The sequence below is a fragment of the Chiloscyllium plagiosum genome, unplaced genomic scaffold (genome assembly GCF_037043375.1).
Source record: "Chiloscyllium plagiosum isolate Xiang-an unplaced genomic scaffold, Cpla_swu_hap1 HiC_scaffold_15, whole genome shotgun sequence".
NCBI lineage: Eukaryota > Metazoa > Chordata > Chondrichthyes > Orectolobiformes > Hemiscylliidae > Chiloscyllium > Chiloscyllium plagiosum.
In genome coordinates this window covers 15,572,908-15,598,978 of record NW_028270153.1, presented here as the reverse complement: position 1 = coordinate 15,598,978, position 26,071 = coordinate 15,572,908, and the positions used below count along the sequence as shown (strand labels likewise).

At 42.5% G+C, this 26,071-nt stretch overlaps 1 protein-coding gene across 1 annotated transcript in view; it reads right to left on the bottom strand.

Annotated features, from left to right (window-relative positions):
- Nucleotides 1-999: 999 nt before the first annotated feature.
- LOC122560259 (microtubule-associated protein 1 light chain 3 alpha) overlaps nt 1,000-26,071 on the bottom strand; it is a 36,184-nt gene continuing 11,112 nt past the window's right edge. Inside the window, exons 3-4 of the mRNA XM_043710762.2 lie at nt 23,752-23,858; nt 1,000-2,151 (exon numbers count right to left, since the gene is read on the bottom strand). Of these exons, the coding sequence (XP_043566697.1) occupies nt 1,989-2,151; nt 23,752-23,858 (270 nt within the window). The 3' untranslated portion in view covers nt 1,000-1,988. The remainder of the gene's footprint in view (nt 2,152-23,751; nt 23,859-26,071) is intronic.

Sequence of the window (26,071 nt, the reverse complement as noted above, 5' to 3'; positions counted from 1 at the left end):
GGTGAAGTTATAAATGAAGCAATTAACCAATGGAATATGTTTACCATCATGTACTGGGTATGCATTACCTAAAAACAAAAGCCAATAAATGGATGCAATAAGGCTCAAGTTTTTTCTAGCTATTTCTGGATCAAAAAGAATTTGTTGATCAAAAGGATCACAAGTTGGTCTCAAGAGATAAATACCCAGGAGCTCTCCTAACAAGAAATCTTGAGGGTGGATTGGTTATTGCACATAACACAAATGCTGTTGTGTGAAGTGGGATTTCTTTGCTTTTTTTTTAATTGTAATCCTTTCTTAATTCTCCATCTTCCCAAACACCTCCTCCACTGCGGAAGACCCTTTGAGTTCCGTGAAAATGTACTGGTCTTATAGGGCAGCATGGTAGCTCAGTGCTGCCTCACAGCACCAGGGACCCGGGTTCAATTCCGGCCTCGGGCAACTCTGTGTAGAGTTTGCACATTCTCCCCATGTCCGAGTGGGTTTCCTCCACATTCGAAAAGATGTGCAGGTCAGGTGAATTGGCCATGCTATATTGCCCATGGTGTTAGGTACATTAGTCAGGGGTAAATGTAGGGAAATGAGTCTGGGTAGGTTACTCTTTGGAGGGTTGGTGTGGACCGAAGGCCTGTTTCCACACTGTAGGGATTCTAATCTAATTATCTTGTTTGAAGATCTATTCTTTATGAAGGAAATTCAATAGTAAATGCTGAAAGCACCTATGACTGTGTTCATTTACTCCTGAGTTAGTGCAGCAGGGCTTAGCAGATAGTAACAAAAGAAATGTAACATCTTTTCCTAATCTAAATGTACCCAACACTCCCCCACCCCAGTAGAGATTCTCAAAATAAGCTGCGATCAAAGCCAGATACACACTGGATGGTGCAGTTCAGGTACATATTCCATTTGGGAACCCCACTCTCAACAGGCTGTTCTGGGTTTTACAATTCAAAGACAAACCAAATGTTGAAAATACAAAATGCATTAAGGAGACATGGGCCTGTTTAAATCATAACTTTTGTATTGGACTTTTTTTTGTAAATTATGCAAGTTTTGTTCAAAAAGAAGAAATAAAAAAATCAACGATTATGAGAATTTCCGTGAATGTCATTCCCTTTTTATCACACATTAAACAGGTGCCATAACTACACAGAACTGATGACCAAAACTAAAATAATAGCCAAAGTAATCAGATAGCAACACGCACACATAAAGAATTAGAATTGTCACCAAAAAAACCGGATCCAACCACCTACATTAACATTCTACCCCTGAATATGCTACAATGTGACAGTACTAGGGTTTTCCTAAACACCCGTGCTGTTTGTAAAGTGCATTAAAAGCAAATTCTACCTACAATAGCTGATCATGAAAACCAGGAAAGAACATTTTACACAGTTCTAAGTTGCTTTCCTCCTCCCACTTTTGCAATTCTCCCCCCACCCCCAGTCTTCTCCCCTCCCTAGTTATTGACTTGTAGCACCGAAATTCGATATGCACTTAAAATCACTTTTAAAGTCATTGGTACATTTATATTTATATATATATATATTTTATATATATATAGATTATAATATATATCTCAGCCTCTCCATACAAGGCCATCCTCATCATTCAGTACCAGTCATCCTAAGGCCTTGAAACTCCTCATTGCTTCGGTAGGTGGACCATGCATTAATCACTTTTTTTTTAATTACAAAATGAAAATAAAAACACAAGGGATAAAAGACCAATAACTAGCAAATAAACAATTGCCAATCGCATAGATACAAGTGAGAGAAGGCTATTGTTCAATGTTTTACATGACCCCGGTACACCATGCGTTCATAGTATGTGTGAGTGACAGAATGCAGGATAGAAATCCTGGTGGTTTGGGTTTTTTTTTGTTTTGTTTTTTAAAAACACAGTGAAATTCTCTCTTCTCTCTATTCTTGACCAGTTAACGAAGTGCAGGGATCCTCAACATAGTGATGGTGCTCCTGCTGCCTTCAGCACCCAAAGGTTTCCTGAGAGGCGTATACCATGTAGAGGAAGCCATCTTCATCCTTCTCCTGCTCATAGATCTCCGAGATTGAGGTCGAGACGCTAACCATGCTCCGTTGGTTGACCAGCAGGAAGAAGGCTTGATTGGGGTTCAGCTGGAGTCTGCGCCTGTGTGGAAGTTTTGAGGGGGGGGGGGGGGAATAGAGGTAATGGAGAGAAGCAACAGTTATTAAATCTGAGGGATCTACTCCAAAAAGAAAATTGTCAAATAAAAACCTGGTCTCCCGAAGGGCTAATCCTGGAGGCCAGCACATGGAGCAGCGACCCCTCATGTTCTGATGCCCCGGGGGCATGGACTCAGTGAGAAGGACAATAATTTAATGATACCTCTTATTCTAGACTTTGTATTCCTATGTTAGACCTTTTTTTTTAAACTCTTTCAATTCAAACACATGAAGTACCTCAGATGGCACTAAAGAGGTGACATTTCAAACTTTTCACTGCTGCACTCACGTGACAATAAAGCTGTTTTATTCTATTCTAAAACAGAAGTTGCTGGAGAAAGTCAGCAGGTCTGGCAGTTTCTGTCGAGAGAAAACAGTTAGCGTTGAGTCCAGTGACTCCTCTTCGTAGCTAGGAAAAGATAGTAAGTATGGTGCAGCTTGGGGAAAGAAGTGAGTAAATTGATGGCTTACTATTATCTATAGTCAAAAAGTGTGGTGCTGGAAAAGCACAGCCGGTCAGGCAGCATCCGAGGAGCAGGAGAGTTGACACTTTAAGAATAAGCCCTTCAACTTTTGACTCTAACTGTCTTTGTCTCTCTTTCTCTGGGCTTCATGTCCATCAATATACTCACTCCTTTCCCCTAACCCCCCAAGGAATAGAATAGAACAGCCTTTATTGTCACGTGAGTGCTGTGAAAAGTTTGTAATGTCACCTCTTTGGCGCCATCTTAGGTACTTTGTGTTCATTACAAAATTGAAAGAGGTTAAAAAAAAGATTGAGTAGGTCAAAACTTCCTATGCTCGAAGTCCAGAATAAGAATAAAAGGTACCTTTAAAAGTACTCAAATTATAGTCCTTTTCACTGGAGCACTGCAGCAAGCCCAAGACAGACACGTTGGCCAGGGCACACAAAGTGACAGGCAACTGGAAGCTTGTGGTCAAGAGTGTGGTGCTGGAAAAGCACAGCCGGCCAGGCAACATCTGAGGAGTGGGAGAATCGATGTTTCAGGCAAAAGCCCTTCATCAGGAATGAGGCTGGGAGCCTCCGGGGGGGGGGGGGGGGGGGGGGGTGGGAGGAGGTAGCTGAGAGTGCAATAGGCAGACAGAGGTGGAGGTAATGGTGATAGGTCGGAGAGTGGAGTGGATAGGAGGGAAGAAAGATGGACAGGTCATGAGGGCGGTGTTGAGCTGGAAGGAAGGTGGGAGTGGAGGGGAAAAGGAGGAAACTGGTGAAATCCACATTGATGCCGCGGGGTTTGAAGGGGCCCAAGGCAGAAGATGTGGCGTTCCTGATGCGGCAGAGGCAGAAGAATTGGGAATAAGGGATAGCATTTTTGCAGAAGGCAGGGTGGGAGGAGGTGTATTCCAGGTAGCTGTGAGTCGGTTTGTAGATGTCCATGTTGAGTCAGTCACCATTGATGGAGATGGAGAGGTCCAGGAAGGGAAGGGAGGTGTCTGAGATGGTCCAGGTGAACTTAAGTTCAGGGTGGAATCTATTGATGAAGTTGATGAACTATTCAATCTCCTTGTGGGAGCACGAGGTGGCGCTATTACAGTCATCAATGTAACAGAGAAAACGGTAGGGAATGGTGCAGGTGTAACTACGGAAGATGGGCTGTTCCACATAACCAACAAAGACAGGCATAGCTGCGGCCCATGCGGTTCTCCATGGGCTATCCCTTTCATCTGGAGGAAGTGGGGGGATTCAATGGAGAAATTAAGGACCAGTTGAGTTTATCAATGGAAGGTACTGGTGGGAACGTTGGGAGAGGATGAAACAGAGGGCCTGGAAGCCCACATCATGGCAGATGAAGGTATAGAGGGACTGGGAGTCCATGGTGGAGATGAGGCATTGGGGTCAGGCAAACAAAAGTCTTGGAGCAGGTGGAGGGCATCCCGCACGTATGTGGGGAGTTCCTGCACCGGTGGGGATAGGACATTATCAAGGTACGTGGAGATGAGTTCGGTGGGGCAGGAGCAGACCGAGACAATGGGTCGGCCGGGGCAGTCAGACTTGTAGATCTTGGGTAGGAGGTAGAAACGGGCAGTGCAGGGTTCCCAATCTATGAGGTTGGAAGCTGTGGGTGGGAGATCCCCTGAAGTGATGAGCTTGGGGTCATTTTTACGGACTGAACATAGGTGTTCGGCAAAGTGGCTGGCCGGTCTGCATCTCATCTCAATGTGGAGGAGATCACACTGCAGATGCTAAGGCTTTCCAGTACTTTCAGCTTTTATTTCAGATTTCCAGCACCTGCAGTATTTTGCTTCTACTAGTAAATAGGTAAACCCTAGCAAAGTCAGATTGAGAATGGCAGACACAAAAATAAACTTTTCTTTGACATCAGGGGCCTAGATCTCAATCCAACCAGCCCACTGGAGCTAAAGTTTTCACCTGGTGTTGAATTTAAGGTGCCAATGCAGAGTTCTCAGTTCTGCTTGGACATGTTTCTGGAGGCTTCATCACAAAAACATTCCAAATAGTCTTCTACTCAAATAGCTGTTTTGCTACAAGTTAAGTTACACAGCCAACTCCCATATGTAGCAAAGTCATAGTGATCAGAAAATCGGATGTTGAAAGATAAATAAATATTGTCAGGATGTTAGTTAGCAGATGATAGTCACTAGATGTAGTTGTCAGGAGAAAAACAAAGAAAAATGATATTCAGGATTGTTAAATGTTGCTAAAGTCCAAGACTACAGATATTTATTGTTGTTAAATATTTATTTCTGAAAATGTGTGGATATAATATTGCCATTTCTGTTCAAGATTTGGGTTTTCTGTGAGAAAAGTATTGTGGGGAAAGTCAATTGGAAAAGTGACATTAGGTTACCAGGGATCGGGGACAGCATTGTTGTCCATCAGCCCTCACTGAATCCTGGGCCTTTTCCACTCAATATCAGCCATCTTTAAAAGTGAGGAATGAAAGATTTGCAAGAAGAGCTAATATGTGAGACAGCAGAATTAAAAGATTTACATGTTTTTATATAAAAGAGTTGTCTGGTAGGACAGAAATTGAACATTGCTGAAAAGAGGGACATGGAGTCAAAGGCTTGGAGAACCTATAATTCCGCCCTAATGTTGCCATGGCAACAGCATGGCCAACCAGAGTCAACTTAACAACTAATCAGTGCACTTTTCTCCTGCAGCATATATTACTGGGAATGTTTGTGATTCGGTACTCTTGCATTTGTCCTGACGAGTGTAAGACACAAAAACCTAGTCTCTCTTTCCAGCAGTATTTGCTGTCGCACTTCACCACAGCAGTCAGAAATGTTACAAGCCTGACACAATGAATTGCTCTGAAAATAAATAATTATTATACAATGTACTGTTAATGTGCATGGCAAGACCTCAAAAAAAGGAAGAATAGACAGCTGCTTATGGTGGTTGATTATCAAAGTAAGAAACTATTGGCCATGGAACGGGGGAGGCACTATTCTCCCAGATAAAGCTGCCATGGACCTTTGCTATCCACCTACTTCATCAAAGTTCCTTTAGGATGCCCACAAATCAGCTATGATCTCCTTGAATGAAGAACTGAATGGCCTCTTTCCGTTCCCTTGATGCACATTAAAGAATTCAAGCTTATTCGAGGGCAGATACCTCTGGTAGTGTAGCTTTGAAGTGTTAGCCAAATATGTATTCTCAAAATACATGGAAGGTTTGATGTAATTGCTTGAACATGTACCTTTAAGGTGGACGAGGTAACTATCATTTTAATGTAGAGATTTCAAGGTGTGCCAAGGGATCAAGCTTAGAAGATGGAGCTGGCATTTGTTGAGTGCTTTTCACAACTTCAAGATAAAGTACATTTTTTAAAAAAGTATAGTTTTAAAGGAGACAGAAAACTCAATTTGTGCACAGCAACCTCCCACAATACCTCTATGATAAAGGCCAAATAATCCATGTTTAGTGATACTGGTTGAGGCATTGATAGTGACCAGGACAACGAGGAGAATTCCCTGGCCTTTCTTCAAAACTGTATCCAGGATATTTTACATTCACCTGAAAGGGTTAACTTGTAACAACAGAAGTGGGAACCTTTTTCACTTAATTTCAGTTAATGGGTTTGTGAAATTACCTCATATTCATCCTGAGATGCAATGAGATAACACTATCAAAAGACAGCATTAGCTGCTGCACCTGCCAAACTTCATTGTGTAAAAAGTAATAAGAACATTAGCAAAGGAACACAGTAGACTTTATAAAAGCTGTCAAATGGAATTATCTACTCAAATAAGTAAATGCTGGTTAGTTCTCACTGCTGTACTAAGCTATATGCGCACAATACTGGAGGAGAATTTAATGGAATATTACAGCACAGGAGGTGACCATTCAGCTCATCAAGTCTGTGCCAGCTTCCCCCCCCCCCCACCCCCAACAATGTCCCTGCAATTACTTCTGTTCCAAGTGTATTCACAATTCTTTCCCCTCCACTCACCATTGTGACTAGGAAATATATCACAGTTACTTCAGTATCGCTGGGTCAAAATCCTGGAATTCTGTCCCTAATGGCACTGTGGATCTACCCCAAACCAAATGGACTCCAGCGGTTCAAGGCAGCAGCTCACCACTAACTCAAGGGGCAATTAGGGACAGACAGTAAATGCTAGCCTAGCCACCAACACCCATATCCCTCAAATAAAAACAAAAAAGGAAGCATTTATTGCATTTACTTCCAACACCTTTTCAGGCAGTTTGCTCTAATAGTACAGTGGGTTGTAAACCCAAACATGACTGCGGGGGGGGGGGGGGGGAATTTCCGATGGTGGGAGGGAGAAGAAAGGCTCCAATTTATGTACACGTTTCACTGGTGCCATCCAATTTTGGCTGCATGTGCTGGACTTTGTTATAATCAGTTAGATTTTAGGTTTGGAGTAAGTGAGGAGTGCAGATGATGGAGATCAGAGTCGAAGAGTATGGTGCTGGAAAAGCACATCAGGTCAGGCAGCATCAGAGGAGCAGGAGAGTTGACGTTTCCGGCATAAGCCCTTCATCAGATTTCTGGTTTGATACAGAAACCCAAACATTCTGAGTCCGACATTGCTGACAACTGATCCAGTGTGTGAAATCAGTGCAGAATCTCCTGGAAGGCTACTTTGGATACTATATTTTTGTTGTTGTGTCACCATGGTCTTACCAGACCATAGGGGGTGCTCTCTCATTAGAGAGAGAAGTGACTGGTGGCAATTTAACCTGAAGGCCACCAGACCTCAGGGGGAGGGAAGAGGTTGAGCAGGAGAGTAACCTTGAACCGGTGATAGGAATTGAACCGGTGATAGGAATTGAACCCATGCTGTTGGCATCACTCTGTAAACCAACGATCCAGCCAACTGAGCTAAACCAATTCCCAGATACTGTAAACCAGGGTTTTAAATATCTTTTTATGATTAAGAAACCCCATGGTATCTTGTGAAATTCTGTAGAACCCCCCCCCCCGCCACTCCCATGAAATATAATTGTGCCATTTATGTTGCCTAGTGTGTAAGATGTAGGATCAGAATAGGGCATTCAGCTCACTGAGTCTACTCTGCTCTTCAATGAGACCATGGCTGATCTCAATCTTCAACTCCATTTCCTTGCCTTTTCCCTTATAACCCTCAGTTCCCTGATTGAGGAAGTGAAACATTATTGAATGAACAAATTAAAAATTCAAAAATCTTTAATGATTGTTCTTGCATTTAATGAGAAACAATCTCTCAAAAAATCTGATACACAGTTTTCAAACAACCTTAAAATTACACTGTAGCCCATTAAAGAATAATTGCAAAGTTTTCCAGAGAACCTTGGTTGTAATCAACTGCCGTACTGTGCAATTTCTACTAGCAAAGCATCATGACAGATTATCTACTGTTCAATTAAAAATCATTTGGCATCTTTAGGATTTTGCTAATGTAATTTTAAAAGCACTGCCCTTGACTGAAGACAAGCCACAATTTCCCAGATTACAAGCGCATCACTTTATTTTGTCCCATTTTCCAACACCTAAACACGTATATTTGACGACATGCACAGCAATTCAAGGTTTTATGTTTAGCCAAGAAGATTCAGCTATTAAAATGATCATAGATATCTTTATTCGTGTCCATCTGACACCATATCCCATTCTCTGATTACAATGTATCATTGGCTTAATTTACTGATGGTTTAACCATTACTGTACAGAACAAAATGGGAATTTTGAAGAAAGCAGCTCCCATCCTTGATATAATAGTCATGACCATTTATACCTGTAAAAAATGTAGATTTCTCATTTAATACAAGTGTTAAGATACATGATAGACCCAAGAAATCTGAAATGAGATCAAGCCAAATGTCAAACACTAAAGGCTTTTCTCATTACACAACTTTGTCAGCGAACAAATAAAAATATTTTAGGCATGTAAGTTTACACTTTAATTTTTTAAAAAGCTTACTAGCATGGAAGTCTTTTAATGCATGACGGGGAAAACAAAATGATTTTTCCACACTTCATTTTTGTTGGCAAGTCAATACTTGGCAGTCCTGAAATACAAGATTTGCATATCTACATATAGTTTTAATTACTATTCCTTTACACAATGACAGTTCAGTTTAGAAATAAACTGGTCAACTTAAGATCGGAATACAATGCTGGATAACATGTTAAGATTATTAACTTGTTGCTGCATGTTTTGACTAAAAACGTTGACTCAAAAATCATGCAAGAATCATAAAATGGAAATCAGTCATGCTGGATAACCAGTTTGTGTTTATCCTCATGGATCTTAATTAATATCCCTATCCTGCTCTCATCACAATGTAATTGTGATTATTTGACACAAAACATGTCCTCCTGCTCTGTCCTCAAATTTTTTAAATTCAATCTTCTTTATCCATTTGTTCTAGACTTCCCCAACCATATCCCATGCCTTCTTAATGTTAAACTTCTCTCTCAAGTCATCCACTGTTTTATTAAAATCAGCTCCACGCTCTTTCCTATATTTCCTCAAACTAAGCAGTATTCTAGTAGGTCTGTGCTGCACCTTCTCTCTCTTTACCACCAATTCCTCTCCAGGAGGAGGAACCCAAGACCACTGTGTAGGAATGTAGTTGGGTGTATTTCGAGGTAAACTGGCAGGAGGCTGAGATAAAGGGAAGGGTTGGGGGTGGACTTTGGGTGGGGAGGGGGCAGAGTGATGAGGGAGGGATGGGTGAACACAGATAGAGGGTACGACCTGGCTGGTCAATGGGAGGAATGAATCTGGTTTTTCTAGATTTACCACTGCAATGGCACTTTCCTGTTTTACAGTTTTATGATAAACGCCAGTATCTTTTTTTTTGAAAAAAGACTGGCCTACATAAAGTTGGTTCACAAAAATTCAGCGAAATGAAAGGACGAATATTAGATTCCTAATTTTCTTGGCAATGCATAGGGTCAGGGGAATGTCCCTCCAGTCCATAGGTCCCAAAAACATTTAGTTGTTTCACATGGCCAGTTTTTTTCCCATCGCATAGTCTTCCAGTTTGTTTTCCACATTGCAAAGTATGGTATTTAACAACGACATGGATTTGCACGGGAGTTTGCACACTGTTCTGCAGCCATATAGCATTCTATCAAGAACATTTCCACAGACTAAGCTAGAGAAAAAGATTTCAGCAGTACCCCTCCCCTCCCATTCAAAATTTACGTTTTTATAGCCCCGGTTGACTGTGTAATATTAGAAAGTTCTTTCTTTACATGGAGTGTACTTCTGAAGTCTTGTCACATTGGCTTCTCTTTCCCACATGATAATGTGCATGTGGCAAACTTCTGTAAATCGTAATGTGATATTAAACCAGCTAATCTCTAACATTGATCAAAACGCAAATACTGGCAAGAGATTTCCCTGTTATAAAACACAGAGCACTGGAACTACACAGCAGGTCTGGCAGCATCTGCAGAGACAGGAACGGAGTTAACGGTTCAGGGCGTTGACTTTTCAAGAGCACTCTTCCTGCTCTTCTTCAGAATAATGCCGTGGGATCTCTCTTACCCACCGGAGTGGACAGTCGGCACCTTGGTTGAAGGTCTCTTCCAAAGATAGCACCTCTGACAGTGCAACACACTCCTCAGTAATGCACCAAATTGTCAGCTCACATTTTATACTGTTTCCTGTTCAACTTATCAAAGACTGAATGTATGTGGAGACAGTCTCTCCTCTTTTACAGAAAGAGAGGACTGAAAGAACAGGATATTAAGTATATAAACATTACATTGCTTACAGCCACTCTTTGTCCAATTTCAGGCCTGATTAGTAACTGAATGGAGACTGCCTGGGAATACCAGATGCACTGGATCAGTGTAGGGTATCTGATCAGTGCAGACAAGTAGGATTGATGGGTCTCTATCCATGCTGTATAACTACGATTCTATGAGTAGGGTTTTGGACTTTTGTGACAGAGTGGTAATGTCCCTAACTCTAGGCCAGAAGCTCTGGGTTCAAGTCCCCCTGCCCTACAGGTGTTGTAACATGTATAAACAAGTCAAATAAAAATACCTATAGGTTAGACAAGATGAGTTTGTGACTAGCTATGTTTATTTATACACAAGCATCTTCTTTGAAGAGGAAGGTTTGGAAACTAAATGGAGGTGTTCAAAATCATTAATGGGTTTGATAGAAGATGTAAACAAAAAGGGTGTACAGCAACAAATCCTCGGTTTTCTTTAAAACGTCTGGCTGATTTATTTCACTAAGTACATAGACCTTTACTTTAAGTGTAAATATAGCCATGCATAATACCTGCTTAAAAAGGAGCCAGACTGTGCAGAGGTACGTTAACATGGAGTACTAATTTCCAATCACAGAAGAGTCAATGACCAACATTCAACTCTTTTAGAGGCAATTAAGAAAAAGGGCAACATGAGGAAACATTTCCTTTAAAACAAAACAGCAAGTTGTAGTAATCTAGAATGCACTGCATTAATACAGGTGGTGAATGCAAAGTAACTTATGGTTTTCATGAAAAATTGGATTAAATGCATCGTGAAAAATAAAACTTACAGGGCTCTGGATTAATTGGATAGTTCTACCAAATACCTAGCACAGATATGATGGGCAGAAAGCTCACCTCCTCTTGCTGCATCAGTCTACAATACTGTTTGCAGTAATGGCTTAAAATGCACGTCCCATTTATTTATTTATCTTTCCACAGAACTGTTCCAAAATTTCTTTTCAGTTATTTTCATCATTTTTCACTGCTCCTAATGGGTTAATAGTTGTTCCTTGCAGCAGGAAAGTTTCTTCCATCAATAACAAGTATCTAGTGACCAGCACTTTGAACATGTGTTCATTTGGATTAACTCCAGGCACAACATGTGAGCCTCAGAACATCGTAAGATCTCCCCACCATCGCCAAAGCTGGCAGAGACACCAATCTGCTGAGGCAAGGCTAAAATTTCTTTTAAAAGAAGTCCCTCTAACTCAGAATTTTTATTGAGCAACTGTGTGAAATATTAAAGTAAACAAGAGAATTGCTTGATGATTCAAATTTCCACTGGTTGTAAGTTGTGAATCACACTTGATTCCTCCAAAGTCTGCTCACTATCCACAAGGCACAAGTCAGGAAGGTGATGCAATCTCAAGAAACACAACACCATCCAGGAAAAAGCAGCCTATTTGACTGACACCCCGTCCACCACCTTAAAACATTCACTCCCTCCACCTCTGATGTACACAGAAGCAGCAGGGTAATACTATCTACAAAAGACAACTCACCAAGGCTCCTTTGACAACAGTTTTCAAACCCAGTGACCTCCACCAGCTGGAAGGACAAGGGCAGCAAATGCATGGAAACATCCTTGGCAAAGTCACACACTATTCTGCCTTGGAACTGTAGTCACCATTGCGGGGTCAAAATCCTGGAACTTCTTTCCTAACAGCACTGTGGGTGTACTGACACTTGATAGATCACCTACTCAAGGGCAATTCGGGATGGACAATAATTGTTGGACCAGCCTGCAAAGCCCACGTACCATGAATGAATACATTTAAATGAAACCTTCTGCCTAGCTGCCATACAGCAGGAATTGTCATGCCTGGTAAAAGGGTCCACACATGAGCAGTGAAAACTATAACTCACTTGATGCTTCTTCTCTCACATACAGGGGGTTAGCATGGATGGGTATTTTGGTTGGCATGAACCAGTTTGGGCCGAAGGGCCTGTCTCCATGCTATATATAGGACTGACTCTAGATACCTTGTCAAAAGAAGATACAAATCCAAAGTTGGCAATTCCACTCTAGCAGTTAAATCACCTCATGAAATATAATCCCGTGAAAGACTAATAGAGACGATCACATACTGATCAGAATTCTTCTTTATGGATTTTTCTTCAAAACAAAAATGGAGAAGAGAAGGATAAAACAATGGATAGACCAGGATTGTTTTCTTTGGAACAGCAGCGGATTATAACTGCTGGTCCAGACAGTGGCCACCCATGTCCCATGATCTTACTGAAGTATAAAACATGATGAGGGGTCTATGTTGAACGTATATAGAAGGGCCCTAATCCCCTATGGATTTAGGACAAGAGATCGGAGATCTGGAGGAGAATTTGAGAGATATATTTTTCTTGCTTAGAACAGGATACCTAGAACTCACTGCCTGAAAAGGGCATTAGAATTGCTTTTTAAAAAATAAAACATGGAAATGAAAACCTCAGCAGTCTGAAAGTATCTGTTGAGAAAAAGTAAGTGTTAACATTTTGGGTCCAGTGATCCTTTTTCAAAATTTGGATGTAAACTTGAACAACCATAAATGCTGGGGAGGCTTAGGGTTTTTAGATTAGATTCCCTACAGTGTGGAAACAGGCCCTTCAGTCCAACAAGTCCACATCGACCCTCCAAAGAGTCACTCAGTCCAAGAACAATAAGAATGGCAAATAAATACTGGTGTGACCAAGTGCTGAAATATGGAATTAGGTTGGGCGGTACCATGTCATCCAACATGTTGGGTTGCCAGGGTTGGAGTGTTTGAGCTATAGGGAGAGGCTGAATATGCTGGGACTATTTCCCCTGGAGCATCGGAGGCTAAGGGGTAACCTTGTAGAGATTTATAAAATCACGAGGGGCGTGGATGACGTGAATAGCCAAGGCCTTTTCCTTGGTCGAGGTCCCTCCCGAGAGGAGGGGCCGAATGGCCAGGTGTAAATTTACAGGAATCTATGATTTTTGAGTCACTCACATGGTCCATTGTTTCAGTACGTTTGCTGCATCACCTCGTCAGATGGACTGGTCCCATTCCAAGGTTAGAACATGAATGTGGGGAACAGCAGACATCGCACTCCTGGACCATCCTGAGAGAGAGGTACTCTGAGCTTATAAATAATTGCTGGCTTCAACCATGCATTGCAAGTTAGTAACATAACCTTCAGGCTAAGATTACTGTTGTTCTTGTGGTTTGCAGCATGTCTGAGTCAGCAAATTGTACTGAGACACACTCATCTATTCAGGGACAATACTTGGTGAATAAGAATGTTGTCGCAAGTTACACTTAGTAATGTTAGATGGCAGCTGGGTACCAAAGACACACCAGAGGCCCACTCACATATTTCCAATAATGTTCTGGAGACATGAACCCCACCTCAACCTCATCACTCTTAGAGATATACTTAGAGATATACTCTTGGAGTCAGAGTTATACAGCACGGAAACAGATCTGTGTCCATGTTCAACTAGCCCAGGCCGACCAGATCTCCCAAATTAACCTAGTCCCATTTGCCAGCACTTGGCCCATATCCCTCTAAACCCTTCCTATTAATGTACCCTTCCAGATGCTCATAGACAATAGGTGCAGGAGTAGGCCATTCTGCCCTTCGAGCCTGCACCACCATTCATTATGATCATGGCTGATCATCCTCAATCAGTATCCTGTTCCTGCCTTATCCCCATAACCCTCGATTCCACTATCCTTGAGAGCTCTATCCAACTTTTTCTTAAACAAATCCAGAGACTGGGCCTCCACTGCCCTCTGGGGCAGAGCATTCCACACATCCACCACTCTCTGGGTGAAGACGTTTCTCCTCATCTGTCCTAAACAGCCTACCCCATATTTTTAAGCTGTGTCCTCTGGTTCGGGACTCACCCATCAGTGGAAACATGTTTCCTGCCTCCAGACTGTCCAATCCTTTAATAATCTTACATGTCTCAATCAGATCCCCTCTCAGTCTTCTAAACTCAAGGGTATACAAGCTCAGTCGCTCCAATCTTTCAACATAAGATAGTCATAAATGTCATTGTATCTGCCTCCACAGCTCATTCCATACACACACCACCCTCTGCTTGAAAAGGTTCCCCCCAGATCCCTTTTAAATATTTTCCTTCTCATCTTAAACCTATGCCCTCTAGTTTTGACTCCCACACCCCAGGAAAAATACCTTGGCTATTCACCCCATCCATGCGCTACATGATTTTATAAATCTCTCCAAGGTGACCCCTCCGCCTCAGATGCTCCGGGGAATACAGTCCCAGCATATTCAGCCTCTCCCTATAGCTCAAACACTCCAACCCTGGCAACATCTTTATAAATCTTCTTGAAACTCTTTCTAGTTTAAAAACATACTTCCTATAGCAGGGAGACCTAGAATTGAACGCAGCATTCCAAACATGGCCTAACCAATGTCCTGGACACCTGCAACATTACCTCCCAACTCCTACATGCTCTGACCAATAAAGGAAAGCAAACCAAACACCTTCATTGCCCCAACTACTGGGAACTCCACCTTCTAGAAACCATGAACCTGCACTCCAAGGTCTCTTTGTTCAGCAACACTCCCCAGGACCTTACCATTAAGTGTATGAATCCTGCCCTGATTCACTTTTCCAAAATGCAGCACCTTGCATTTACCAAAATTAAACTCCATCTGCCACTCCTTGGCCCATAAGGCCATCTGATCGAAATCGTGTTGATTCCATAGCACCTTTAGAGTGCAGCTCCATTTTTAAAAAAAAAAAGATTTACCCATGGAATGTGGGCATCGCTGGCTAGGCCAACATTTATTGCCCATTCCTAATTCAACCACATTGTCACATGTAGGCCAGACCACGTAAGGAAGACAGATTTCCTTCCCCAATGGACATTAGTGAACCAAATGGGCCTTTTTGACAATCAATGTTGTCATCATTAGACCCTTAATTCCAGATTCTTTATTGAATTCAAATTTCACCATCTACCATGGCAGGATTTGAACCCAGGTGCCCAGAGTATTAGCTGAGTTGCTGGAATAATGGTCTAGCGATAATATCACTTGCCCAACTGGACACGCTTGCTTGCAGTTCGGTTGCCTCATTCAGATGGGCTTGTTCACCTAGTCAGATCAGGTGCGGCATGGTGGCTCAGTGATTAGCACTGTTGCCTCACAGTGACAGGGACCTGGGTTCGGTTCCAGCCTCGGGCTGGAATTTGCGCATTCTCCCAGTGTCTGTACAGGTTGCCTCCAGGTGCTTTGGTTCCCTTTCACAGTCCAAAGATATGCAGGTTAGGTGGATTGCCCATGTTAAATTGTCCACAGTGCTCAGGGATGTGCAGGTTAGGTGCATTAGTCAGGGGAAATGTAGACTAATACAGTAGGGGAATGGGTCTGGGTGGGTTACTCTTTGAACGGTTGGCGTGGGTTTGTCGGGTCAAATGGCCGGTTTCTGCACTATAGGGATTCTATGCAACCTCTCAAAAGTGGTAACAACAACAGGTCAAACTGCAGGTGGAGTTTTCTCAGGGGCTGATCGACATGCAGAGGCTTCACAACAAGCAGTGCAAGTGTTTGTACAAAGAAAGGGCTTAGTTATGAAGGAGCCATGTTACTGAAGCAGCCTGGAGCTTAGAGGGAGGGGGTCTACCATGTTAGGTAGATTTTTCAAAAATGTTTCCATTGAATCCCCTCAACAGCTTTCTGGGAGAAAATTCCATAAGATTTCCATAGAGAAATGCTTCACCTCTTAATGGCCTGCTCATAATTCAACAAGTCTCCCGCTTTGTGGGCTTCAGATCACAGGCAAATATATTCAGCAAATAACTAAAAAAAAGTGTTAAACTTGATCAATAATTCCACACCCTTGCTCTTTCCTTTTAACCTCAATCACTTCCCCATGCCATTTCCAGGATAAAACTATTAGCAGGCCTGAAAATAAAAAAGTTTATAGCTTGTGGCAACGTGTTTAAGGGTTAAACTTGCTTATACCTCTTCTGTGAAATGAAGTGTGGATACAGTGAGCATTTCCTGTAACAACAGATGCTTGAATTTAGGCCTTGGATTAATATTACATTAGCAGCTAATGCACAGATGGTGACCAGGAAGTGATATGTCATTTTTGTTTAAGGACAGAAGGGGTGGGGTCACTAGGACCAGAAACATTAACTCTGATGTTTTGTGGGTGGCACAGTGGTTAGCCTGCTGCCTTACTGCACCAGGGACACAGGTTCAATTCCAGCCTCAGGCTGGGTTCCCCCCCCCGGGTGCTCCGGTTTCCTCCCACAGTCCAAAGATGTGCAGGTTAGGTGGATTGGCCAAGCTAAATTGCTCATAGTGTTCAGGGATGTGTAGGTTAGGTGCATTGGTCAGGGGTAAATGTAGAATAATAGGGTAGGGGAATGGGTCTGGGTGGGTTACTCTTTGGAGGGTCAGTGTGGACCTGTTGGGCCGAAGGGCCTGCTTCCACACTGTAGGGATTCTATGATACTGAGTTTCCTAATCTGAGAACGTACCATAAGGAAGACTTCCAGGATACAATTAAGAGAGGGCTGCATAAGTCTCCATTACTCTATTGTTCCGAATCTTTCGAAGGGAAATTAAATTCAGAGTTCCCACAGTGCAGAAGGAGGCCATCTGGCCCATCGAGTCTGCACTAACCCTCTGAAGAGCAACCCACCCAGACCCAGGTCCCCATAACTCCACGTTTACCATGGCTAACCCAGATTGCGTGCAGACTATGGGGTAATACGGCATGGCCAATCCAGCTAACCTGCTCATCTTTGGACTGTCTGTGGGAGGAAACCCACATAGTCATGGGAAGAATTGCAAATTCTACATAGACAGTCACCCAAGGGTGGGATCGAACCAGAGTCCCTGACACTGTAACGCAGCAGATATTGGCTAATTGTGAAAGAAGCAATACTCTGCGAGTGTTGTATATCTGAAACAACCAGAAAATGCTGGAGGAACTAAATGGGTCTAGCAGCATCTGTGGCAAGAGACAGAGTTAATGTTTCTATTTCGGTTGTGAAGGGTCACTGGACTCAAAACGTCAATTCTGTCTCTCTCCACACATCCTGCCAGACCTGCGGAGTTTCTCCAGCATTTTGTATTTATTTCAATATTGCTACCTGGTAACGGCCTCTTTAGGATAATTAGTTAATGGCAATCCTCTGCCGAAAAAGTTATTGTATTGAACATCCTCCCAGCCTGGTGAATGCACCAGGAAAGTGAACCACAGAGATCACGTTTGTTTTCTGGAGATATGAGGGCAGGACCTGCCTTTTTTTTGTTTTCATTCACGAGGTCACGGCCTGAAGCAACTTTTTTTTCAGCTCATCCCAGATTGCCCTTGGAGACGATTACGAGAAGGTAACTTCAATTCTTGTGGCGCAAGTACACCCACGTTGAGCTGTTAGAGGGAGAGTCTGAGCAGCTCAACCTCATCTAGAAATTCCTTCATTTCTCTCTCTCTCTCACCATTCTTAAATCATTAGCGTGATATGCATGGCTTCCCAATTTAAAGGGATCGGTCTGGAATGAAGATGCCTTGAGAAGGCTAGACTTGGGCATCTGCAACATTCTCACCTACTTCCACCAAAACTACAGACGGAGTTTGAAAAGCCATTATTTGCTCCATTACTGTTATTTTGCTTAAATGAACATCCTGTTGGATCCCAGTCCTGATTCAATATTAATTTCCTTCAAAATTTCTGATGTGCTGGCCTCTTCCTCTGCAGTAAATAGAGACAAGTTGAATATTCAACTTCTCTACCACTTCTGTTTTTTTTTGTTGACAACATAACTGAGCAGTTTTCAAGGGGTCCACGTTACTCCTGAACAACCTCCTTTAAGACCATGAGAAATAGGAATTGGAGTAGGCCATTCAGCCCTTGAGCCTGCTCTGCCATTCAGTGAGATCATGCTGGATCCAATACTTGACGCAGTCTCCTCTACACTGGGGAGACAGGATGCCTACTTACAGAATGCTTCAGAGCACATCTCCGGGACACCCGCACCAACCAACCCCACTGCCCTGTGGTGGAACACTTCAACTCCCCCTCCCAATCCACCAAGGACATGCAGGAGCTGGGCCTCCTCCATCGCCACTCCCTAACCACTCGATGCCTGGAGGAAGAACGCCTCATCTTCCGCCCTGGGACCCTCCAATTCCACGGCATCAATGTGTATTTCACTAGTTTCCTCATTTCCCCTCATCCCAACCTTACCCCAGTTCCAACCTTCCAGCTCAGCATCGTCCTCACGACTTGTCCATCTTCCTTCCAACCTACCCATTCCACCCTCCTCTCCGACCTATCACCAGTACCCCCACCTCCATCCACCTATTGCACTCTCAGCTACCTTCCCCCCACAACCACACCTCACCTCCCACTTATCTCACCATGCCCTTGGCTCACAGCCTCATTCCTGATGAAGGGCTTTTGCCAAAACATCAATTCTCCAGGTCCTCGGATGCGGCCTGACCTGCTGTGCTTTTTCACCACCACACTCTTAACCCCAATAATCCTCACATCCACTTTCCTGCCTTTTCCCTACAACCCCTGACCAAGAATCTAGCTCAGCCTTAAACAGCCACAAGGACTTTGCCCCCACCAATCTGTGGCAAGAAATTCCAGAGGGTCTCACTCAAAGAAGAGGTTCCTCCTCATCTCAGCCTTAAATTATTGCCCCTTTATTCCGAAACAAGTCTTCAGGTCCTAAACTCTCCCATGAAGGAAAACATCTCTCAGCACTTTACACAATCAAGCGCTTTCAATCACCTCTCACGCTTCTAAATTCCAGACAGTAGAATCCCAACCTGTTTAACATTTGCTCATAAGATATTCCCTCCACACTGGAGAATCATCCTAGTGAAGATTAGAGTGGTGCTGGAAAAGCACAGCAGGTCAGGCATCATCTGGGAGCAGGAAAATAGACGTTTCGGACAAAAGCCCTTCATCAGAAATTTTGCCCGAAACGTCAATTTTCCTTCTCCTCGGATGCTGCCTGACCTGCTGTGCTTTTCCAGCACCACTCTAAGCTCCAGCATCTGCAGTACCCACCTCCCCCTATCATCCTAGTGAAGCCTCTTTAGGTTATTTTCTAAAATACTTTGGTGCAGAGTTTGGAATCTTCTGCTCATTCCCCGGTTGGTAATTCTTATTGCCTGCACTGTGGCCCTTTGCTCTTTGCAAAGATTTTTGTTTGGTTTCTTTTAGTTTTGTTTTTAAGTTCTCACTTAGGTCTTTAGACATCCATGGCGGGTGTTTTTTTTTGGAAAAACAAACACTTACATCACAGAGGTATAATCTGGTTCTGGGTCATATTTTCCATGCTGATCTGTCATTATACACTTTCCTGCAAACATTTGCCATTTTATTCTATTGAAGTCAGCTTGGCCAAAATCTATAATCTTAGTAACTTTCGTATTTCAAGATTACAGGGGGCGGGTGGAAATGCTAGAATTGCATGGACACCTTTGTGTGTCACAGTCTGCATTCTGAGCTGGAAAGACTCAATATAGAGACACCGACAAAAGTAGCATTCATTCCAAATAAATACAGCTTCACCATCCACAAACTCCAATCCAACTTTCAATTTCTAGTCATATTTTTTGGCCACACCATTTTAAATATGGTCTCAAACATACACAACCATTAAAAAGCAGTACCTTTCTCCTCTACTGCACAAAATTGCCAATTTTATCCTTCATTTGTGATACAGAGTCAGCAGATACAGTTTATTTTTATTTACATACATTTTTGAGCCACACCTAAATTACAGGTGTACAACCCAGCTCTTTGTTCACAGTAATTAGCACCTATTCAGTTAATTACTCTCAGTTTCTGTCAGCTAATCTGCAGTCTCATCAATGTTAAAGTGCACTCAAAGTTAAATACAAAATGTTAAACTAAAATGTTCGCAGGTCTGGCAGTATCTGAGGAGAGAAATCAGAGTCAATGTTTTGGGTCCAGGGACCCTTCTTCATAACGTTTGAGGAAGGGTCCCTGGACCCAAACCGTTATCTCTGATTTCTCTCCACAGATGCTGCCAGACGTGCTGAGATGTTCCAGCGATTTCTGTTTGTGTTTCAGATTTCTAGCATTTGCAGTTCTTTCAGTCTTTGAATGAAAAATGTTCACCAGGTACTTACCAGAAAACTCCCATCCTTGCCACTATATTATGGTGCATTTCATTTTTGAATGATCTGGATGTTAGCAGAAGTTCTGTGATTGTCATGATGTCAATGAACATCCCCGTAATGAAATGTATAATGAAGGAAAGATCATTGATAACACTGAGGTTGGTAATTATCAATGCTGAGGTAAATCTTAAACCAAGGGCTTGGTAGCATAATGGTAGTGCCCCTACCTCTGGATCAACAGTCCCATCTGCTCTAATAGTATGTCATAACATACTATTAGGCCTTTATTTTAGGCCTTTATAGATGTGGTACAGTAACCCTCAGCACTGCTGTTAGGTATAAACAAAACAAGCCCAGGAAGCACAATCCAATCTTGAACCAACCTGTGGGTATAAGTGTTATGTTTGTTCATAGAGAGTTGTGTACAAACTCAGCCCAAATAGTACATGCTAAAGTTGATGTACCTAGCAGCCATATTGTGGATCTACCTACAGCACATCACATGGTTCAAGAAGGCAGCTCAATACCACCTTCTCAAGGGGCAACACTCACATCCCATGAGCAGATACAAAAAGCCACCTCCTACTACCACACGTTTCTGTGCTGTAAAACTAGAGGTGTGTACATTGTACCATAGTGTGTTGTAATCAGGGTTTCGTACACGCTTCCCATAACTTATCTGCTTTTCAATTCCCAAACCATGAGAAAAACGCCAACAATCTGAAAATTTGACAGCACCGATTAACATTCACCATAGAACTGAGTCTTTAAAAGGGAGAGAAGGAAAATTATACATAGCGACAAGGAAGCTGGGAAGTTTAAAATGTGTAGTCTGAATATAAGAAATAGGACACAAGATTAGTCCATACTCCTCCTCCAACCATTTAATAAGATCATGGCTGATCACCCTCCTCATTTCCACTACTTTGTCCTAGACCTTCATTCCGTTAGTTTTCATTAATTTAATGAGCACCCATAGCTCCATGGTGTATAAACTTCCAAAAGATAGAGAACCCACCAAGTCTTGGCCCTAAACTGATTTAGACGCCTAAATGTTAAATTTTCCAGCCACAGGAAACAGTTTCTCAACATCTACCCTATCAAGCCCTTTGAAAAGTTGTTATGTTCAATTAGATGACCTCTCATTCTTCTAAATACCAGAAAGCAGAGGTGCATTCGACTCAATATCTCCTTTCAGACAACTCCCTCATCTCAGGAATCAATGCACTGCAATTCCTCTCAGGCTTGCTTGGATAATGAGACCAAAACTGTACATACTATTCTCATCAATTGCGTTGAGACTTCCTTACTGCAATAAGCCAACCCCTTTGCTGTAAAGGCCAACAGATCACTTGCTTTCCAAACTACACACTGTACCTACATATGAAATTCCTGTGATTTCTGAACAAAAGCAACCAAATCCATGTGACTATTGACATTAATAATTTTATATTTACAATCTTTCTAAAATTTGGTTAACATTTAAGAACAAAATGATTCAGTTGAAATGGGAAACTCAGGCAGGTTGGTCTTGTACTGTTTTCAGTCTTGATTCAAGAGCAAACTTATACATTAACAACATAAACACTTGCTCTGTTTACATGGAGGACAAATGATTCTCTAATTAATAACTGTGCCAACATTTCTTTACAAAAGATCAGTCAAAACCAAATAACTGCATGACTCGACTCTGAGCACAAATTAAAAAGGTCCTCTGAATTTGGGTTGGTGATTTGATTAGGGACTAAATTAATAAATACAAGGAAATTCTTCAGAGAACAGAATCTAACACCTAATCCAGATGGAGATCAGGACTGTTTCAAACCCTTTTTAGTTTGAGCTCTTACCATGCTTGAACATAAGAAAACAACTGCACTGCTTCAATGAACCGAGAACAGTGTACACACCTATGCAGGGATTAGTACACCAGAGTTTAACAGCTGAATCTAATGAGCCTCATAAGGCATTGTTATCAAGGCCAATGCTGACAGTCACTTAGGGACAAAAGTGCCACTCGAAAAATTGACATCAGTCACATGTTGATTTTGTGTCCTCTGAATTCATGGCATTTTCTCCCTTCTTTCCTCTTGCCTTCCCTTCAGATTTGGACACCTTATTCCCCCCAACATATCTCTCTCATATATCACACACACGAGTTGTACAGATGACCGCAGATCAAATTGAACCATTCTTCTGATGCAACATTCTGTGAACCCAGATATTTAAGATAACACATGTCGATCTACAGGGCCCACTCAAAGAGCCGAGTTTGAAACAGTCAAAATAGAAAACAGGAGGTCAGCAAGAAGGTCAGATGTTAAATTTAAATAGAAATGTTATCCTGGAGAAACTAGAGGACAAAGAACAGAAATGTGAAACCATGACAATCTCTTGATTCTGAATTGAGGGATTTAAAAAAAAAATATACATCATAAATGCAAACCATTTTAAGGAAGGTGTTCTCTAATATCTCGTCCAATGGACCTTGCTATTGAAAGGGACACAGGAACAGAGGTAGGCCATTCAGCCTGGATTAGCAGCTTTCAACTGCAAACATCTGCAGGCAGTGTCCACAAAACCCAAACAAATTCAGTCCTTGGGACAACAAAAAGATAACTCCAGAGATCCTCACTGGCAGGGAGGAGGATCAAGTATGCTGAACGTTTCCCCAGCCTCTACATCACGTCACAGGGCACAATTACTGTCAGCCACAAGTGAGGAAGAGAGCCACTCTAGTCTTCAGTGAATGGCAGATGCTTTGTGCATGTGCTTATGTGGTGTCCAAACCTCAGTCATAGCTTTTTTTTTAAAAAAGAAAACAGGTTTCCCATGTCAGTTCCTCACTTACAGTGAAGCATTCCATTCAAGCTATAAACATACATAAAGAAACAAAAGGCACAATGACCCACAGTGAACATCCATCCACTGTGCTGTCTGTATGGGTTTAAAACTGATATTTCAAACCAAAGGGGTATCATTTAACATCGTGAATCTCCACACTGCAGATGCTTTGGCTTCTCTTTACTGGGAGAAAGTGAGGACTGCAGATGCTGGGGATCAGAGCTTAAAAATGTGTTGCTGGAAAAGCGCAGCAGGTCAGGCAACACCAAAGGAGAAGGAGAGAAGGGCTTATGCCCGAAACGTCGATTCTCCTTCTCCTTTGATGCTGCCTGACCTGCTGCGCTTCTCTTTACTGGGACAGTGACACTCACCGAATAATCTTGACAAGTTCACTCATGTTGACATGGTCGGGAACTAAGAATTTGGTCTTGTCTAGCACAGGCAGCTGCTTTTCCCCCTTGTATCTTTCAATAATCACCTATTGACAAAAGAGATTGAAGGTGAAGATGCAGATATACACTTTTATTTAAAACAATAAAATGTTTTATTAAAATTGCAGCATATTAAAAAAAGGTATTCAGAAGCTACAGCAGAATCACCATTTCCCTTTGCAACAAAGTAACCGCCACCTCTCAGTCTGTTCTCTTTTGTTATCGACAATGACCATTTCTTGGATTCCAACATGGCTTTGGAACCAGTTTAAAAACCGATGAGGCTTTCTACAGTATGGCCAAGGATGAATTATCTGATTTAGTTGGAACTGTCCGGCCTTTCTGGCTTGTTTTTTGTCCTTAGCTGTTGGAAGGCGCTAAGAACATGACTTCAGATTGCCAGCCAAGCAGTTCGTTCTTATATATTTTTTATCTCAGTCATAGAGTATGGAGTTATACAGCACGGAAACAGACCCTTCAGTCCAACTCGTCCATGCTGACCAGGTATCCAACCTAATCTAGTCCCATTTGCCAGCATTTGGCCCCTATCCTGCAAAACCCTTCCTATCCATATACACATCCAGATGCCCTTTAAATGTTGTCATTGTACCAGCCTCCACCACTTCCTCTGGCATCTCATTCCATACACTCACCACCCTCTGCGTGAAAAAGTTGCCCTTTAGCTCCTTTTTAAATTTCGCCCCTCTCACCCTAAACCTATGCCCCCTAGTTCTGGACTCCCCCACGCCAGGGAAAATACTTTGTCTATTTAACCTATCCATGCCCCTCATGACTTTATAAACCTCTGTAAGGTCACCCCTCAGCCTCCAACACTCCAAGGAAAACAGCCCCAGCCTGTTCAGCCTCTCCCTATAGCACAAATCCTCCAACCCTGGCAACATCCTTGTAAATCTTTTCTGAACTTTTTCAAGTTTCACAACATCCTTCTGATAGGAAGGAGACCAGAATTGCATGCAATATTCCAAAAAAGTGACCTAACTAATGTCCTGTACAGCTGCAGCATGACCTCCCAGCTCCTGTACTCAATGCTCTGACCAAACGCATATCAAATGCCTTCTTCACTATCTTATCTACCTGCAAATACACTTTCAAGGAACTATCAATCTGCACATCAGTGTCTTTGCCACAGTTAGTGACTCACCAGCATTTCATCATGAAATTGCTGAATCTGATTTACAACTCTATCAGAACACCTATGGTTAGCTAAGACTTTCCACAAGGCCTCTCAACTTACCATATCAAAGGCTTTTATCAAGTCACAGGCACACCAAAGTCCCACCTGTTGTTTGCAACCTTTCTCTTGCATTTGTCGGAGGGTGAAGATGATGGTTGCAAACACCACAGCCCTTCCTGAAATCACAGGCAGGTTGCTGACGCAAAGGCTTGGAGGATTCCACTATTTGTATTTGGAGATAATGAGTTCAAACAATGTCCATGGACTTAATGGAACTACCAGCCTTGATAATAAGTCCCACAAAGACCAGGAAGCTTTGCTTGGGTTGTTCATAGGATTTGCTTGCCCCGTTAAATTGGTTGGGCTTTGTTTTATTTTTGAATAAGGAGTTCTACGTTAATATTGACAGAAGACTGAAATTGCAAATTACAGAGTCATAGAGATGTATGGCACAGAAACAGACCCTTCGGTCCAACTTTCCCATGTCGACCATATACCCTAAACTAGTTTAGTGCCACTTGCCAGCACTTGACCCATATGCCTCTTAATCCTTCTTATCCATATATCCATCCAGATACCTCTTAAATATTGTAATTGTACAAACACCACCAATTCGTCTGGCACCTCATTCCATATACATGGCAACCATCTCTGTGAAAAGTTGCTCTTTAGGTCCTTTTTATGTTTCCTCTCTCACACTCAATCTATGTCCTCTAGTTCTGGACTCACCCCACCTCAGGGAAAAAGACCTTGTCTATTTATCCATTCCCGGAGAAAGTGAGGACTGCAGATGCTGGAGATCAGAGCTGAAATTGTGTTGCTGGAAAAGCGCAGCAGGTCAGGCAGCATCCAGGGAGCAGGAGAATCGACGTTTCGGGCATAAGCCCTTCTTCAGGAATGAGGAGGGTGTGCCAAGCAGGCTAAGATAAAAGGTAGGGAGGAGGGACTTGGGGGAGGGGCGTTGGGAATGCGATAGGTGGAAGGAGGTTAAGGTGAGGGTGATAGGCCGGAGAGGTCGGGAAGAAGATTGCAGGTCAAGAAGGCGGTGCTGAGTCCGAGGGTTGG